Source organism: Trichoderma reesei, assembly GCF_000167675.1.
Source record: "Trichoderma reesei QM6a unplaced genomic scaffold TRIREscaffold_15, whole genome shotgun sequence".
NCBI lineage: Eukaryota > Fungi > Ascomycota > Sordariomycetes > Hypocreales > Hypocreaceae > Trichoderma > Trichoderma reesei.
The window spans coordinates 96,106-108,465 of record NW_006711162.1 but is presented as its reverse complement, the minus strand read 5'-3'; the positions used below and the strand labels follow the sequence as shown (position 1 = coordinate 108,465).

Genomic DNA, 12,360 nt, shown 5'->3' with positions numbered 1-12,360 from the left:
CAACTGGCAACGAAGCGAGAGCGCGATAGCAAAATACCTCGGATCTTTCGAATGACTCAGGCTCAGAAAAAGACTTCTAACCTCATATAAAAGCGCCATTCTCATGAATACCACGAAGGAGTACAGTCGGGTGTTCCCGAAACCAATGCAGCATACATACATCATTATTGTTAGAGCCTTGATTGGGACAAGAGATACAATCTTAGGGATGGTGTCACTAGATCTTCGACGCGTCCAGTCGTAGGTTAGGGAGGCTTCTGACTGTCTTGTGTGTTTTCTGCGTAATTCCCCTGGACCGAGAGCCTGAATAGATCGAACACCCGTAGTTCTCCAAGCTTCTCAGCATGAAATTTTAGAACCGCAAGGCAGACTGAGTTCAGTCTTGCCTATAGTTACACTGCCCCTCAAGGTTATTCTGCTATACCAGTGCTCTCCTGCTCTCAGGCCAACGCTGGCAGAGGATTGCTTCATGCATATGAAGACAAAGATAAGGTAAATATAGGAGTCGCCATGCATACTTCCAACATGTACCATCAGGTATCACCCTAGTGTCTAGACCATACCTAGGTACCTTACATTGGCAGAAGGGCTAGGAATTGAAGTCACGACGAGGCCAGGTTGTTTGAATAGGGTTTCATTACGCTCTTAAGTCTAGTCCAGAACAAGATGAACCAGACGTTAGATAAGCATACCTAGTAGGTATGTAGATCCTCCTGGAATCTCTCAGCATCCCACATGGCGAGACAACCTTGAGATCCATTTCGGTTTCCAGATTCCTCATTGCAACCAAACTTAGCAGCCAACCGAATAGCCATGACCAGTGCCAAATCCACCCCAGCAGATGCCAGTTGGCGAGTTGCGCGGGATATACCAACTGTAGCCGCTGCTGCAGTCTCCGTTCCAGATAAAGAGGTCGCATGAGAGGTCATAGGCTTTGATGCTCTGGAAGCCGAATGCGAGAACAGAGTTGGTGAGAACACAGCCAGCACCTCCACTGCATTTGGTGAATTGGCTGCCAGATGCAGAGCAGCTTGTCTGTTCATAGAAAGTGCCGCTCCAACCACACGACTGCCTCTCCTCAAGAGAGGCATGCTCAGAGCCTGCGGTAGAGTTGGTACGTCGTGAGTCGAGGGCGAGCTCGTCGCCATCACAGGGGACGGGAATAGCAGGACGGGCGTCTTTGTTGTACTCGACGGCGAGGGCACTGCTGGCATAGCCTAGTGCAAGGATAATAGTCGACTTGAGTGAAACCATTTTGCTTGACGATGGTGAAGAAATATGTACAGAAGTCAATAATGTTTGAATGTAGTTGATACAATGGAATGCCAAATTGAGGTGTCTGAACTGTCTGTTTGGTTGTAATACCGGTGAATTGCTTGTTCTTTATATAAGTCCTTCAGCGAGGTCGAATGAGTCTCTGCCCAACTCGCGATCCACATCCAAGTCACAGAGCAGAGGACTCTGCTCAAAGTCGGCTTCAAGTGCCGAAAGTCGCATTCGAGCTGATAGCCTGTTGTGAATAACCCACCAATGAGGACTGTCAGGCTTACCTGTACACCGCTGTTGAACAAGAGGACTTTCCTATTATGTGTGATATATATTAAGGCAGATGATGGTAAGCATCCTCCGCAAGTATGTCAGACAATGGGACAAGATGTATGTCCCCGCTTAGGAAAATTTCGCCCGCTTCATCACATATCGTAAGATAAGTCGTTGCCACTACAGATGGCTGTCCCTATTCGCGTCGTGAAATCGCAGGTTGAGGTGGCAAGATGTTAAAGACGCTTCTGATATTGTCAATTCGTTGTGATAGAATCGCCATCAATTGTACGCCCCTGTACGATGGAAACCATAGCGAATTTCACATCGCAAGCTAGGAAGCGTCATAGCAACGGTCGTTAATCAGTGATTTGGTGTGATCTTTCGCTGCTTGATACGAGATGGGGCGAATGAGCCAACGATGTGAAGACCTCCAGCCTTCAGCTACTTGACTTCGACGAAAGCCGACATATGCCCGCCGTTTATATCCGCTAGCTATCGTAACACCATCGAGGACTCTGATTGATGCGTCGCGATCTTAAGCTATAACCTCCGAGGCAGTTCATCTGCCGGCCGGCCGTGAGCGATGTTCCGTCCGCCAGTTCTCTATGTCGGGTGGCGGCAGTTATTCAGTGGTGGAACAAGGTACAAAAAAAGTATTCCCCAGTTTGAACGAGTCGCCAACGGCTGAGACTTTTACATTCCACATAAGATCCCTGTGCTCACATCACATATTATCTAGCATTAATATAAGAAGATTAAGAGGTATTAGTTGTAGCTGCCCATTCATGCCGATTTCGCCCTGCGCCCATCCTTCTAGAATGTGAAATTGACCGGATTATCGTCGAAAAACTGTCCCAGTTCGGGAAAATTCATGAAAGGCAAGTCAGTAGCCAGATTAAGGATAGTTCCGGGCATGTCGAAACCACGCCTTGAGTGCGGCATATCCGGCGATGCAACGGCAGCGCCAGCAGCTGATGATGTTTGGGGAAAAGAATGAGACGGCGACGCCATTGTCTGATTCCCGCCCAGAGAATAACCCATGATCCTGCGTTGTTGCAGGTCTCTCTCAGCCCCATCACGGCCGGACAATACAGAAACCGCCAATGGCTGCTCAGATGCCCTTACCATGTCCATATTTGTCCTGGAGGCATTGCCATGGCCTTGATCGGCTTCGAGTCGTGCAAACGCCATAGACCGATCCGGGCTGAACGCGGTTTGCGGTAGCGACGTGGTTCCATCAAGGCTTGACGACATATGCGATGTTGCTCTACTACCTCGAGCTCGAAAGCTATCCATAGCCTCGTGGATGTTGCGTAATCGTTCCAAGAGGCGTTGCGAGACGGGTGATGTCAATGATAGGCGCTGTATCAGCTCTACGGCATCGAATGCATCTTGGAGGCACGAGGCTCGATTGGCATCGTCGTTGATACTGCCCAGAACGAGAAGCATCGAAGATAAGGCGGATTCAAGAAAATGGTTATAAGTCTTGTGCTGCGCGTGATAGATATCGGTCTCGTCGGCCAGCCGGACCAAGGTGCGGATCGTATCATGAGACACTTCAGCCAGAACATTGGCTGTTGATGAGTCGAGGTTGTTTGATGCGAGGCGATTTGCCGATGTCCTGTGTATGATGATTCTCATCTGGTTGGCCCTCAGGTACAGAAGCAGGCGGATTCTGTACTCTCCCCGGTCAACCCTCGTCGGCTCATATTTTGTGGAAGGGTCATATTGAAGATTGGCTGGCAAATTGCGCTTCCATTGCACAATGCGAAAATCGAGGAAATCGCGCGTCATATCGGACGCGGAGCCAGATATTGGTTCCAACAGCCATTTTCTCACATCAGAAGAGATTCGACAATAGGAGACCATGCTGATGACATAGGATGTTGAAGGTGAGTCATTCTATTGCACGAGTTGTTCAGTGGAACTGAGGCTGTAGTTGTGATGGACAGAATGCTCGTCACTCACCTCCAGCATGGGATGTCGGTCTATCTCAGTGTCGTGAACTGCAAACGGCAAATCTGTGCCAAAACTCCAGCGCCGATCGAGTGTGTATACACACCAGTATACTTTTTCGCCCGATGCTGCAATTTGGCTTCCCTCGTGAAGACTCAGGTCCCCCGAGTTTCGGGAGCTATTTTCCTGCAGAAGCCGAAGAACATTGCCAATTGCTCTCCAAGCTAAGACTTCCCGGTCACTGTGGAAGAAGAAGATGGCCTGATTCAAATAATAGCGAACAATTAGATGGGCAAAATGAGATACTCTCCCGGAAGGACAATATACTTACAGCAAGAATCAGCAGGCATAAATCAGCAGCATTGATGGTGCTTTGGAGTTGTGTTTTTGCTACTGTTGCTGCATATGTTTCTTCAACCCAGGGATTTGCTATGCCAATCGCTCGTGCATCGGCGAAAATGGAAATGATGGCCAATATATGGATGGCAATATTCTCGATCTGACTGCGGCTCACTTGACTGGTAGACGGTGACCGTGAAGATTGATGTTGATCATCTCGTGCATTCCTCGAATCAACTTCTGTGACCTGGCGCTTGACCTCTTCGAGATTGAGAAAGGGATATTGAACGCCAATCTCCTCTTCATAAAACGCGATGATGTTGATCCAGCGATCGTTGTCAATGAAAGCCAACACATTCCCAGAAGATTTGCTTGCCCGATGCAGGAGGAGCTGTTCAAGGAGATACGTGACAGGAACACCATTATAAGGGTTTTGGGGCTTGGCCTTCTGGGTAGATGGGGGCCTTGCTGCGGTTAGAAGCTTCTCGGCCAGCTGAAGGTAGTAGTCCGAGCTGAGCAGTCCATTGGCCTTTGACGGGGCTGAAGGCGTTGTTGTAGTGGCAGCCGCTGAATGGGATTGCCCTGGATGGGAGTCTGTGGAAGACGCAGCTTGCTGATTCACGGTATTCGTAGAGGAAGCTTGGCTCTCCGTAGGATTCCTATCGCGGGTAAGATACCTGACGACCGAGGTGATGGAGGTGAGCCTTACACTACACGATTACGGGTTCGGAAGCGTGTCGTACGATCATAGAGACAGGCATGGTTGCTCTCTCTGCAGGCTTTGCAGGGCCTCTCTCCGCTGCATTTTGTCTTGCGCCGTTGGCATTCATCACTGAGAAAGTGTCACTAACGGGTCGAACGCCTCGGTGACTACGAGGACAGTCGAAGCTTACCAAGCAACGCGCGTGTATGAGTGTCGCCTCTTCCGCGTGGACGGCGCCTGGGACGATGGTTTAGAAGCTGTTGTCGCCACGCCTCCGGCCAATGTGTCATCCATCTCGACGGAGGGGGGAAGGGCGTGGCAGAGCGAGGAGAGCACTGCAGTTTAGTCAGGTTCTAGATGTCTCCTGCGGCGATTCGCTTGCGGGTCCCACGAGCGCGTCTTTTGCTGGATGTGGACAAAGCTGCCGCAATAAACGTCAAACGAGGGCCTGGTCATTTGAGAATGTCGTAATGATTGACCCAGGATATCTTGGCATCGCGCTGCGGCTGATGAAGACCATGGCAAGCATTGTCCAGAGCCCAGAGGATGGACAATCTGTCGCTCATACCTTCAGAGAGACGGGCTCGGTAACCTGAACTCGCAGACAGCGCCGCTTCGATAATGAGACGGACAAATGATGTTCCGGCTTCGACGCGGATACCAAGGTAACTCCCGTCCACAGTGGTTTGTGATGTTCCGTCCGTACAGGTACTAAAAGGCACAAAGCGGAAAACGCCGCCCTCCTTCGGGCCAGAGACTACAATCCTAGACTTTCCTGTCAACCGTGGTCTGCGTACTCGATTTATCCCCATAACAGAACTAAGGATTTAGTACACTGGTAGACAATTGTCGACGGTTCTGTGATTCTTGGCAATACACAATGTGGACTATCAATCGGCTAATTCTGTTGGAAAGGACTAGCGGCCCTTGTCTCACCGGCTTGGACCTTGGAGGCGGCGGCTGCTATCACTGTATCATGCAGTTTGTATAGAGATGAGTATTTGATTACAGAGTACTACACATTGCTGTAGAGTAAGCAATAAGGAATAGTCAGAATTAAGCCTAAGCACGTTGAGACATTGGACTCTCCGGAACGAATCAGAAACTACCCTACAAAGCCTCGATTTCTCCTGCAATTGGTGATAACAAGGGTTCTACAGCCTGCGGCGCAGGTTTAAACGTTTGAATTGTTTTCTGTAGATCAGTCCAGTATTCTTCAGATCGATGCATTCAGTACTCTTGGTCGGGTAAAGGCGCTCATAGACAAGATTGGCACCTCTACAATTGCCTTCAGTCAGATGAATTCTGCACATCGAGATAAAGATAATAGATAAACAATAAGGTGAGAGTACATTCTAACTACCCCTTGGGCTGACAACAAGTTTTGCCCTTCACAGTTCGCTCTCTTCATCCACCATCGAGCTCAGGAATCTACTCCTCAGGTGCAGGGAGAGGCTTGTCTAATCCAAGGCGCTGCAACGAGCTTGGGAAGTTCTTGGGGTCAACATTGTCGGCATCCACGAGGAACGTCTTGGGCGTCTTGTCGACCAAAAGGCGGATCAGATCGGGTCGCATGTAGTGCCCACCCTGTTTACGCAGTTTGTCTGTTAGTGCAAAGCTCATCACTCTCGCAAGGGGTAGAATACATACAAAGTCAGCCAGACGCTTGGTCAAAAGGTTCTCATCGAGGTCGATATCGACAATGAAGATGCCCTCAAAGTCCTTGGGCGGGTCCTGAACGGCGCGGAAACCATCTGGGCGGTAGATGCGTGCAAAGCCGTTCCCGATCACGGCAGCTTCCGCATCAACAGCGGCTTCATCGTTCCGTAGTCTCGGGGGTAGGTTGGCTCGGGCACCCTCTCGAGTGACGACTTGGCTGGGAGCGAGCGTCCAAGTGCCCGTCTCATACGCGTACGCGGGAGTAACGAGCTCAGACTGCACTTCGGATATGTTGGTGTAAGGGTCGGGGTACTGCAGAGTTGATGCGGGAGGGTAGACGGGCCAAGCGGCAACGTGGACCTGCTCGTATTGAGCGCAAGCGTTCGCCTTGAGGAAGGGGTTCATCTGAGACCGGTCAATGGATGAGATCAACAGGATAGAATCTTAGCGGCGACTTACGTTCTCCCAGCAGTTGAGATGGCCAAGGTTACCAATCTCGGTTTCGACCACACTGACCAAAGAGTCGCCAGTTCCCTCACCAAACACAAGCTTCTCCACGTGAGTGGGCTTGATCTTTCGGCGGTGGTTGATAACATCGCCATTAGGGTCAATGATAATCTGGGCAATGTACATGCTATTGCCCTCAATCTCAGAGTAGCCTAGAGACACATAGATCTGAGCCTTGCGGGCAGCGGAGCGAATGCGGCGCATCTCATCAGAGTCGGGACGCAGACTGTTCTTGTGGTACTCTTTGAGCAGAGGCAACGAGTCTTGGTAGTTGACACGCCATCCCCAGTAGGTGTATCTATCGTCACAGTCAGCTCCGAATCAGTCATTGCCATGACCGTCAGTTTCTGCGTCTCCTACCCAGGAATCCCTAGAACAAATCATCAGCCATGTTCCCTCGGCTTCCAATTCCGCCTTTGAAACTTACAAAGCTCTGGGAATGCAATCAACTTGCATCCCTTCTCGCCAGCTTCGGTGATGAGATTGATCGTCTTTTGGACAGACTTTTCCAAGTCGAACCAGCCTGGCTCGGCTTGAACACAAGCAGCCTTGTACTGACGAATAGTGGCAACCATGTTGGCGTTGGTTCGTTGGTTCTTTTGGAAGAATATCTACCGTATCAAATTGATGACTGAGTTGTTGTTGATGTGAGGCCACTCAAATTGGCCAGTGCTTGGGAGGAGTCGTGATATTTATATTGTGTTAGAGCCACGCTGAGTGCTCAGTCTCTTCAGCTGGCGCAATGACTGCTCCATTCTTTGGTCTACACCGTCGTGAATTACCATCCCCAGAACGTCGTGAAGTTGCAATGAGGATGCCGCATACGCCGCTCGCGTCCTCGGCCATCGGAATCTCGGTGATCTCGTCAATATGGTGGTGTTGACGGTGTTGAGCACATGAATCTTTGCGGAGAAAAAGCTCACATCGAACCATTGGTGGCACCCAGGCCCGTCCTGTCCCGCGTAACACCGGTATAGGCTGGCCTTGCTCAGAGATTCAACAATCACACGTTTTTCATGCAGTGCTCCCCCGGGAATGCCTGCTGACAGAAGCGATTGTCGTTGGACCCTGCAATGTCTCCAGAATGCTTGCGACATTGATACCCTCAAAATGGCATCAACGGCCGCATACGCCGCAGTTGCCGCACATGTAGAGGTAGGCACGTACAGCGGGGCAACACGGTGAAGGACACGGCGACTTGCAGAACTCTTGAGATAAACACAGATAACGAAGATCAACATCTTTGGTGATAGCAGTTGAAGTTGCTGGCCCTCAGCTATAGATGCAACTGGATTGAGAGGTAGAAACAATACACCGGGTAAATACACTCCTCTCACTAAGACGGGGGTGGTGCAGACTGTAAACTTCGAAGCGCCAACAGGTTGGAGGGGTCAAGGATGACAAGCCGGTATCCAAGATCCACAAGTAAGCCCATCAATCGGAAAGCTTTCGGAAGGATGTGAATCAACCCAAAGGTTTCCTAGATAGTCGATATACATAACGTACGCACACGAGACCAAAAAAAGGCCAGCGGAGTGGATCACAACAGCAGGTGTTTGGGCCCCTAAGAACGAAGAGGTTGACATCGAGATCAACCTGTAAACACAGAGAGAAGCAGAGATACTCAAGGCGACGGAGGAATGAAATAGCTGGCTCTCTAATGTTTCTTCCTTGTCGTCTCTCTGGCATTGTCGTCTATAGCTCCATGATACAACTGCCGGAGAACACCTTATTGTGCAGGTGTTGTCGCTTTGCTGTTCCATCGGGGACCCGCTTGTTTCTATGCCATATTGTACAATCCACATCCGAAAAGGCCCGCCATGATGTACTTCGGAAAGAGGAGATCCGGCCTCTGCGGGTCGCCAACAACCTTAGTCGGGCGTTGAAGACACAGGGGGTGATGGATGTTGACACGACATTTATGTCTTGCACAAACCACACTTACGGCTCCCTACAGCACGAAAGTCTCCCCAATAACCAGTGTTATTGTTGCAACAAACATCCTCGCATGCTGTCTTAGATATTTTACAATATCCCAAGCCCCTTCCGGCGAAGTTTCATGGGCCATCCCTCATTGCCGAGTATGGGCTCTTTCCGTCAACACCCCCAAAAAAGGGTCCGTTGTACATTGTACGTAATGGTACGGCAGATCTGAGATATCTCATGGGAAGCATCGCCGCCACTCGTGGAATTGAGTCGGCAATATCGGGAACTGGCGGCGAGAGGCTCGCTATCATCCGAGCAATTGTCGCGTAGAACGGCCCCTCTGGGATGGGCATGACTTGGGTCGTTGGGAAATTGATCTGTGGTGCTGCTCGACAATGCCGCTTGTCTATCAGCTTCACATACCTACCTACCCAGTCAAGATGACAAGTGCTGTGGAGAAATTTACAGCGGCGGCTGGAAGAACTGTTTTCACCTCATCAGTTTCCGGTAGTCTTCGGAACTGTCGAAGAGAGAAACCCGGAGTCTAACATCAATTGGGCTCGATTCCAATTCGCTTGGAGCTCGTCGTATTCATCATGAGGACACATCGAAATTCCTGTTCAAACCTACCTAGTCGGGTATGTCTCGAAAGAAGTGTTGAAAACACATGTGGAGGAAAAGCTTGATAGTGGTTAGATTTGAGTCCGCGACATACAGCTAAAAAACACAGAGTGCGTCCCCGAAGGATGATATATCTGGAAAATGTCAAACTTTACTGCACATAGAGTAGAGGGGAGAAAGCTTTGTGCTGGTATCCAAACCCAAACGCCTTCAGATCACCATCCTGATCCTTCGAATCACCATCCTGATACCTCAACGTTTCCCGGAAATCCTTCCCAAAAGCCCTGGGTTGCGTCGGCAAATGACGCTTGCATCGCCGAGTCAATGTCGAAATGCGTGTCGAAAAGATCATAGTCAGCAGGCGGTACCACGCCGAATTCGTGTGATATGAGCTCCGACTCGTTTGGGCTGATCTCACTGGCAGCTAGCTCATTAGAGTTCATCTCAGTTGTATTCATTGCACTCGAGCCCAAGGCATTCGTATTCAGCTCGTTCATGTGAAGCTCCTCCGTTCTGGTATTCTCCTGTTCAGATACAACCTGTCCGACGTGTAAGCCATGGCCCAGAGCGGAAGCCTCATGAGTTGAAAGCACGACCTACCATGGCATCTTCTTCGCTGCCACTATCGGCTGGTTGAACTGGAGATGGTTGCAGCGCACCGTAGTCGATGATGGCGTTTCGCATCTCCCGACGAGCACTCGGACTCATGGCCTGATTACCTTTGGCCTTGACATTGCTATAGAATATATGCATCGCCTTGATGGTTTCTCGCTGCGAAGGAGAAGAGGAAGTCAGTGATGATACGTTGTAGTGGCTGGGAGACAATCGGTGAAGCGCGACGTACCCATGTATCAGCCATTGGCCAGGCCTGTCTCATGTCCTTGAGGAAGACACACCCATCAATGATGCGCTGCCTCCAGCTTTCAATCTGCGGATCACCCTCGCTTACATGAGGGAAATGCCAGAAATACAGCAACGTTCCAATCGCTGTGTAGATGGTAAACCCTATCCAGGGAACCAAGCCGCGTAGGAAAAAGAAGCCAAACCCGCGGATGTCCTGGAGCATTTCGCACACCTGGTCGGCAACTTTTGCAAGCTCTCTACAAGAAAACTCAGTCCACTGCTTCCTGTCGCCGTTTTCGTGCTCTGTTTCCTCGTGCATTTCCAATTCAGGCAGATATGATCGATAGAGGAATATGACCGACATGAAATAGATGCAATGCATATAGCAGTACGCCTGTCCCTGGTTTTGGACACTGTGGGCGTGCAGTAGAGACAGGTCATAGCGCAGGCGAGGAGGCAGTGAGTCTCTCCAGGCGTTCAGCCGTACTAACAAGCGCTGGAGCTCCGACTCTGCTTGCCAGGGAGGCGTGTTATTCGGGTGCGAAGAGCAAGACCATTTCGCAACGGCACCCCAAACATCAGCAACCCTCATGCTGTAGGCGACAATGCCCAGATTTCCACGCGGGAGTTTCACAGTGCCATCGGATCGGAAACCCTCGATGAAGGGACAGAGGACAGACTCGCCGAAGATGAAGTTGCTCGTATCGCAAGGCAGCTGTATCTGCATGCTGTCCGCGGAGAGCAGCCGCTCACGGCCCTTGCCGCCACTCAGAAGACTGTCCATCAGAAAGCAAGTCCAAGCGGTCCGCCGTCGTTCCTCTCCGTGTATAAAGTCTTGGGTGTCAGGAGACGTGACTGGCGCATCTTCGAATAAGCCCATGATCTGGGCCATCCTCACGGCCATTCCGAGGTACACCCATGCACGCCTGCCTTCCCCCGACCCCCATGAATGGCCCGTAAGCATGAGGAGGACCTGTATCCGCTGCAAGCTCGGTTCATCAATCGAAGGCAGGATCAGGGACCTTGTGTGCGCGGCAAAGTAGTTGCTTGTCTGGATCTGGCTGGAGAATCCCTCGGGAGGTTTCTGAGAGAACCGCACAGTAATGGCCAACATCGCCCAGGCAACAGACCGATCCAAGGTTTTGTTTCGTATTTGCGCAAAGAAAGTAGGCATATGATGAAATGACCACTTGTACGAACATCTCATGTAGCTCTCCTTGACCTCATCCGTCACGTATTCTAGAGGGTCTTTCTCCCATAGGTTGACCTTGGGCTGCTCGTCTGGGTCATCTGGAGCCTCGCCTTGAGGCCCGGCGGCGGCGGATAGGAGGGACGACACAGTGCTGGCATCGGTTGGCAGGGCAGATGATGCGGCACGTTGCTGACGCTCAAGCCGTGAGCGTCGGAATATGAAGGAGGTGCCTTTTGGAGGGAAAATGCATTCATCGCCTCGCTCCTTACAGCGAATACACGGCGGCCCACCTGAATGAATGCACTGACTGATTCAGCATGGTTCACTAAGGCAGCATCACTGTTGACTCACTCGTCTCTTCGAGGTTCGACATGCGCCGCAAGCAATTGATTTCTTCATCACCGCGGTCGTGAGAAGCTCATTTTCCTGAGCGCGCTTTTGTGCTGCGGTATGTTGATGGATATCGACAGAAACAAGAACGGTGAGAGTATGCGCAATATGTAATCTATTGCACTACGCAGCTGTCGAGACGGTATGAAGCGCTTGTCATTTGAATGATGAAAGCGTCCATGAGTCGTCCTCCAGCTCGGCTTCATTTTGGCGTTGTACTCTGCTTTGGTGAGTTCCTAATTTTTGGGAGGGAGGCGATTACATAATGGTGACAGCGACTGCAAAAAGCGGGAAACTTGTTGCCTGAGGCATTAAGGATTCGGTATGTTGCAACAGCCCCTCGTACGATCTCTCAGGCGAGAGGAGTAATCGCTTCGTGCCTCTTCCTCTTGGTCTGCCTTTCGTCTAGCCCATCATCAGTATGATCAAACCATTCAGACACGATATTCCAAAGTACAAATGTATGCATTTCTGCGACGGGATATCTGTTCTACAAGCATATACCAAGCGTTGGCCTGAGTCACAGCGATGATGTGCAACGACATACGAATCTCGATCGTCGGAAGTTCGAGAAAGCCGGCGGCGGGGAAGCAGCTCACTCACTCTACGATTGTAATCATTGCGAGAAAGGGTGAGGTATCAAGTTGCACTTTATTGAGCTAACATATGAAGAAGCATGATG

General features: G+C 50.6%; 4 protein-coding genes across 4 annotated transcripts; all 4 read right to left on the bottom strand.

Moving 5' to 3' along the window:
• Positions 1–792: 792 nt before the first annotated feature.
• On the bottom strand, positions 793–1,254 carry TRIREDRAFT_109231 (uncharacterized protein; the record flags this gene model as incomplete). The annotated part of the gene is made up of 1 exon (XM_006966897.1): positions 793–1,254. One exon carries the CDS (start codon positions 1,252–1,254, stop codon positions 793–795), a length of 462 nt encoding a protein of 153 aa, XP_006966959.1.
• Positions 1,255–2,355: 1,101 nt separating this feature from the next.
• Positions 2,356–5,509, bottom strand: TRIREDRAFT_109230 (uncharacterized protein; the record flags this gene model as incomplete). The annotated part of the gene is made up of 6 exons (XM_006966896.1): positions 2,356–3,444; positions 3,511–3,759; positions 3,830–4,547; positions 4,731–4,875; positions 5,109–5,315; positions 5,477–5,509. Coding segments are annotated over 6 exons (2,439 nt in total), but the record flags the coding sequence as incomplete, so codon positions are not given.
• Positions 5,510–5,971: 462 nt separating this feature from the next.
• Positions 5,972–7,281, bottom strand: TRIREDRAFT_65190 (Carbon/nitrogen hydrolase-like protein; the record flags this gene model as incomplete). The annotated part of the gene is made up of 4 exons (XM_006966895.1): positions 5,972–6,127; positions 6,191–6,604; positions 6,659–7,020; positions 7,134–7,281. The coding sequence occupies 4 exons, from the start codon at positions 7,279–7,281 to the stop codon at positions 5,972–5,974; spliced, it is 1,080 nt and encodes a 359-aa protein (XP_006966957.1).
• Positions 7,282–9,489: 2,208 nt separating this feature from the next.
• TRIREDRAFT_65070 (uncharacterized protein) lies at positions 9,490–11,210 on the bottom strand (the record flags this gene model as incomplete). The annotated part of the gene is made up of 3 exons (XM_006966894.1): positions 9,490–9,696; positions 9,854–10,024; positions 10,098–11,210. 3 exons carry the CDS (start codon positions 11,208–11,210, stop codon positions 9,490–9,492), a joined length of 1,491 nt encoding a protein of 496 aa, XP_006966956.1.
• Between the last annotated feature and the right edge of the window lie 1,150 nt (positions 11,211–12,360).